Raw genomic sequence first — 6,232 nt, forward strand, 5'->3', positions numbered from 1 at the left:
CTTAAATCTAAATTAATTTTTTCCCTAAATATATTCCACAACAAATTCATGATAAATATTACATTTAATGCACATTAATACTATAAACCTTAATATGTAAAGTAGAAAACATCTTTCCATAAATTCGTGGGTATTATCCTCTGTTAAATAATCTTTATTACATTTTTAAAATTTTTATTGTTAATGAAATTAATTAACAATAATTAAAAAATATAAAGGATATGCCGTATTTGGGAATAAAAACTTAGTAATGAGAACATATTTAAAAAGATCCATTTTACTTGATAATTCTAAATTTGTACCTAATCAAAATTTTCAAATAGCCAATTTGACTAATCTATTTAATTGACGATATTTTTTTAGATTTATATAAAAATAAAATACTATTAGAAAATTATTTTTAAATTATGTATGATATTACATATGTTCAATTGAATTTTACCTTAATTTATTTTTTTAGTAAGAATTTGAAATATTATATTTGGTAATAACATGTACAATTAAGTATTAGTATTAAAAAAATTAAAAACACCTAAAATTTTTCTTATGAGAAAATTGTAATACGGAAAGTTTCAAAAGAATATTCTTCAAGTTTTGTATGTAAAGAAAAACATTTAGACAAGATAACAATGTTCTAAAAGAAGAAATAAAAGTTCATATAAAATAAAAATCCTACATATAATAAAATGTTAAAGTCAATAAGTTAAAATAAAATTAATTTGATAATAATATAAATAGAAGAAATGTAATTACTCATTCTAACAAATTACTCATTTTAATAAGTATAATATAAATATTTTACTAAAAATGCATGACGAATATTTATATATCGGGTTGAGAAATTAAAAATTAAGACTACTTATATGACAGATTGGAAATTTAAATATTGTTATCATTTATGACCAAAAACCTATCAAAACATTTCAAATATTATTTTCGTATATATATTTTAGTTTATGGAAAACTAAAAATAAACTAAAAATATATATTTTAATTATTATGCATAATTTCATAATAAAAATACATAATACGTGAAAAAATAAATAAATATTATATTATTTATAGAAAACAAAAGTATATTTATAAAAAAATGAAAAAAGCGGTTTCTCTTTTTTACAGGGAACCCAAATGTTGTAAATAATTCTTTCCAACGCGTATCAAACCCGACCAATGAAAGGCTACTAGCATTTTCTTTACCACTAGTCAACTCGGTGTCGGGTAAATAAAAATGATATCGGTTAAATAAAAACAAATATTCGCGTGATTTTACATTTACAGTATTCTAAATCATTTTACTCTTACTATTATTGGAATTTTGTAACAGCAATATATGTATTATGTGATGTATTTTTGTCACTATTTTATTATAATTTTTATTGGTATAAAAAATATTTAGTTATATTACGTAAACAGACCGGCGGATCCAGCTCTAGGAAACAATTAAAATGCAACACATCAGTAACCAACGGGATTCGACATTTCAAATAAAATATAACAAACTTGATAGCTATTGTAGAAAAAAAAAACAGAAAGAGAAATATAAGATAGTTTCTATGTTGCTACTATTCTAGTTACGTAACCTGTAGAGTTGACATTTCAAATATATTCAAGAATTTAAAATTTTCATGAGACAATAATATAAAAATGGTTAATATATAATTTCGATGTTCCCTTCGTATGTTTTAGTATCCGTATAGCTGTTTAGACTGCAGTATAAGTCGCATTATTAAAATTTAATTTAATTATAAACCTTCGATTGTAGTTCTAATGGTTAGTTTACATTTGTTAGTTCAAAAAAAATCTTTTTTTTTGTTAGTTTACATTTGCATTTGTTTAATTGTAATTAGTATTTGTTTTCTTTGAAAAAAGCTTTACGATAATACGATTAGAAACAAATTTTATTTTTGGTTGAAATGCAACATTTTGTTTGCGTTTAATGTTGATATTTGCACTTTTCCAAGAAAAAACAATGTATAAAGGTGGAATTTGTTTTGATTTTTTTTCACATAAACTGGCATTTGAAACAACCAAAAGGCAAACAAAATATATTCGCAAGAAAATTATAGTTGAAAACGTGTTACCACTTTCAACTATTATTTTTCTCTACTCATTCACATTGTGTGTACAATAAAAATCGACCATCGAACCATATTATAAGTAGAAAAAAGGTCTATAAATACTGGTTGTCAAATGTTCATGAGTCATCATTTCTCAAGTCTTGTAACCAGAAGAAGAGAGAAAATGGTATCGAAGCTACTTGTGGTTAAGCTAGTTTCTTTCATGATGCTATTTGCAGTATCCCATGCTAGATGGTTTCGCCTAGGTACCGGTACGTTGATTTACATAAACATAAAACTTTATTTAGGACAATAAATTATATCAGCGCTATTGTACTAGTACATTATAATTACATATTTATATATCACTATTATGTATATCAATATTCAATAGTACTATTGTAGGTAAAGAGATAAAGCTCGACATCTCAGTGAGTTGTTTATACTTGTAGGTCCGAAACAAGTTCACAACAGGCCTACCCAAAAGTGCCTCTTAACGTTTTTACCGTGGTGCAAGCATACCCCTGATCAGCTGCCACCATCAAACACTCCAACTCGGAAGCATCAATCACCGTATACTCTAACGCCGGAACTTCCACCATCATCACCTACTACGGAGCTTCCATCCTGGTACACTCCAACTCCAGAGCTCCCACCACCGTCGTACAACCCTACTCCTGTGTTCCCTCCGTCATACACTGCAACTCCGGAGCTGCCACCATCGTACATGCCTACACCAGAGGTTCCTGCTCCTTCACCGGCGCCTTATTAATCCATATTATTGTTGTCTATGAATGGGAATTCAAATTGGTCACAATATAGCACATGAAATAAACAAGGATATTGCTTTTATAATTATTAAACGAAAAAAGGTCTGTATTTTGATCACTATTTGTTATAGAATAAAAAGATTGCTCGATTTTGATTGCCGTGTTTTCTGATTGATCTAGTAGGCGCACTAAATAAAATCCTGGCTTTGCGAAAAGCCTTAACCTCTGCCCTTGATCGTGGAATAGATTCCCTTCTCGTCTTTTCTGATTCACAGTCACGGGTCCTCGTCAATTTGATCAACAATCATGGAAAGGAATTTGGAGATTGCAGGAGTTCTCAACGACATTTATATCCTCTCTCTTTTCTTTAATTTTATCCAGTTTAAGGCTATTCCTAGAGCAGATAATGTTTTTGCTGACCCTGTAGCCAAACAAAACCATTGTTGACAATGACTTCTATTTAGTTCAATGAAAAAAGGTTTGCACAAAAAAAAAGTAGGCGCACTAATAAATCAAAACCTTTTAGAAACACGTTGTTATTGTAATTTTTTTTAAGGATAATAAGGAAGAAGGCATTCTCCAATTTTCGAAAAATTGGTGAGAATTATTGGATTATGTATTTTAATGGATTTAGAAATCTTTCTTGCATTTGGAAATCTTTGGTAAATCCAAAAATTCTAAAATCATACAATTCGATTTTAAAATAAATCAGATGAACTTCAAAATCAAATCAATGGATTATTGTAAATCAACCGAATGGATTTATAATAAAAAGCATATTTTTTCATTTTTTTCTTTCATATATCTATATGTTGTTCTCAGCTTCTCATGACATATAGAATATCTCCACATATTTGTTGCTATGATTGTTTTCAACTGATTGATATGCTCTATGCGCTGATTTTAGGTTACAAGAACTTCGTCATCAAAATCTTTTTTTTTGGGTTCTTTGTGAAAAAATGAAATATTAAAAATATACTTTTTTGAACCGGAAACGTATGATATTAAAAATGGTTGATTATAGAATCGAGAATATCGAAGTTGGTTTGGGGAAATATGAGTGGTGATTATAGAATGGGAAAAACTAATAATACAAATCCAACTAAATAACAAGGTTTAAAGCAATATTTATTTCTTTGTATTTTGGTCTTAAAAACACTTATAATCCATTAAAATTCAATTTCAAATCAAATCCTTAAACAAATCACTACTATTGAGTAACACATGATTTTAAAATCTATTTTTTTATGAAATTTCAAATTTATTAATCATCGCAAAAGAATATATGTACAAGACTTAAAGGTTTATAGTTTAAAAGGTAGAGTCAGAACCAAAACTTTAAAAGCTATTTGCTTCAAACCATCTTCTCATTAGATCTTGTAGCCTCGGCTTCAAAGTGTATCCAGTGGAGTAGATACGGTTCCTGGCCATTTTATCCACCAATTTAGCAACGTGATCGACTGGCCTTGAGGAGTTATTGTGCTTCCTGTCATTCCGCTCTCGCCATATATAGTAGATGGTAACTTGCAGTACAAGCCGTAACACAAGATTTGACTTGAATTTTAAAATCTATTTTAAATTCATAAAACCAGTAGTAGTGAATTTATATATGGATTTTAAAATCATAGAACCAATAACGCTGAATTTTGGATTTGGAAAACCAAATCCATTGAAATACACAAACCAATTTTTCCGATTTAAAGAAAGCCCTTACCATTGGTGTTTCAACTCAATTCGATAGATTGTATTAGTTACGGTATTTTTATTATTAAGAAACATTTTATTAGAGATAAATTGGATAGCAAAATGTGTATTTTGCATACCAAAATTGTAAAACTTCTAAAGATCATGAAATAGTAAAATGAAAGATTTGAAAGTCAAACATATAGTATTTGGCATATTTACATTATTATGATATATTTTCAGCTGTGTTGTTTTGGGATTAGGAAAATTCACATTATGTAATTTTAGCACAATGTTCCAAAGCTAACTATTATAACTCCAAGACATTATTTGAAAAATGGTTTGATTATGTGTCATCTTCATATTTATTTTCACCACAAATATGATATGGCATTGCAAAATTGTGGCATGGATTTACTTAATTATGTCATATATAATTTCCTTTATAAATGTTTATATTTTTGGCAATATATTTTTAATAAGGTAACACCTAATAACTCCTACATCAACCATTAAAATAATTTTTATTTACAAAAATTGATTATGTCAATATTTTTGATGTATACTAATGACTATTTTTTTTATGTTTCTGAAATTTGATATAAATGAATAAATATATATATATATATATATATTATCAAAATTATTTGTAAGTATCCCTTACAAATATAAAACCAAAACAATACTAATCAAATAATTTTGTTGTTGATATTTAACTGATTGAAATTTTATTTAAATTTATATGTTCCTTAAATAAATTAACAAATTGATTTTTACCTTTGCATTTACGGAGCTACTTCCGACAAAAAGAACTTGCATGTAGTATATTATAACGCATTAATTTTATAATGGTTTAGTTTGCAATAATATATGACTACTAATGTGTTTAACTGTTTTTGGAAAATACAAGGCATTGGAGCATTTTTCAGGGATCTGAGCACACACACTCTTAAAGAAGAAGTCGTAGAACAACTTCACGAGAACATTCACATCTTATTGTGCAACTTGGAGAAGATATTTCCTCCGGGATTTTTTGACGTCATGGAGCATCTAGATGTCCACCTCCTATATGAGGCATTGCTTCGTGGACCTGTACATTACGGATGGATGTATCAGTATGAGCGAGCCATGAAATACTTGAAGGGAAAAGCAAAAAACCTCGCAAAAGTTTCTATAATTGCTGGAAGTTTGACGGAAGAAACTTCTAACTTCACATCGTAATACTTTGCGTCAAAAGTACGTACCCGGAAAAGAGCTCCAAGAAGATATGATGATGGTGGTGTTGCGCCAACATATGCAGTTGCTGGTGTTTCCAGACATCTTTAGCCAGATTGGGCGCATCGGTGGGAAATCGAAAGAGGTTTGGTGGTCGAGTGAAGAAGACGCTCATAGTGGACCCACCTATATTCTACTCAATTGCGAGGATCCATTGATGCGTTATTTTGAAAGGTAACATATTTTATGGAAACTTCTAAACACATATAAGTATAAATTAAATAATTTTCAAAGATTAATTAATATAAAATGTGATTTTACAGCCTATTTGTTTTTCAAGTCGAAGAAACATTTCCATGTATATCCACAAGTGACGTAGACAGAAGGAAAGATCAACACTTTATTAAGTGGTTGAAGAATCAAGTATTAACTCAAACTCTTAATTTTTGCAGTTTGATCAATCAAACTCTTTTTTCATACATGATCTGTATTTCAACGTTCTCTTTA

General features: G+C 28.6%; 1 protein-coding gene across 1 annotated transcript; it reads left to right on the top strand.

The window, feature by feature from the left end:
- The first annotated feature begins 2,204 nt into the window (after nt 1–2,204).
- On the top strand, nt 2,205–2,976 carry LOC106298500 (extensin-like). Its single transcript, XM_013734633.1, has 2 exons — nt 2,205–2,329; nt 2,510–2,976. Exons 1-2 carry the CDS (start codon nt 2,242–2,244, stop codon nt 2,827–2,829), a joined length of 408 nt encoding a protein of 135 aa, XP_013590087.1. The 5' UTR covers nt 2,205–2,241; the 3' UTR covers nt 2,830–2,976.
- Nucleotides 2,977–6,232: the final 3,256 nt, after the last annotated feature.

The sequence above is a fragment of the Brassica oleracea genome, chromosome C6 (genome assembly GCF_000695525.1).
Source record: "Brassica oleracea var. oleracea cultivar TO1000 chromosome C6, BOL, whole genome shotgun sequence".
NCBI lineage: Eukaryota > Viridiplantae > Streptophyta > Magnoliopsida > Brassicales > Brassicaceae > Brassica > Brassica oleracea.

What these genes read in the sequence shown, in the direction of transcription:
- LOC106298500 (XM_013734633.1), top strand. Translation starts at nt 2,242, where the DNA reads ATGGTATCGAAGCTACTTGTGGTTAAGCTAGTTTCTTTCATGATGCTA. An exon ending in ATGGTTTCGCCTAGGTACCG is followed by an intron (nt 2,330 to 2,509) that starts GTACGTTGATTT and finishes TTATACTTGTAG; the next exon opens with GTCCGAAACAAGTTCACAAC.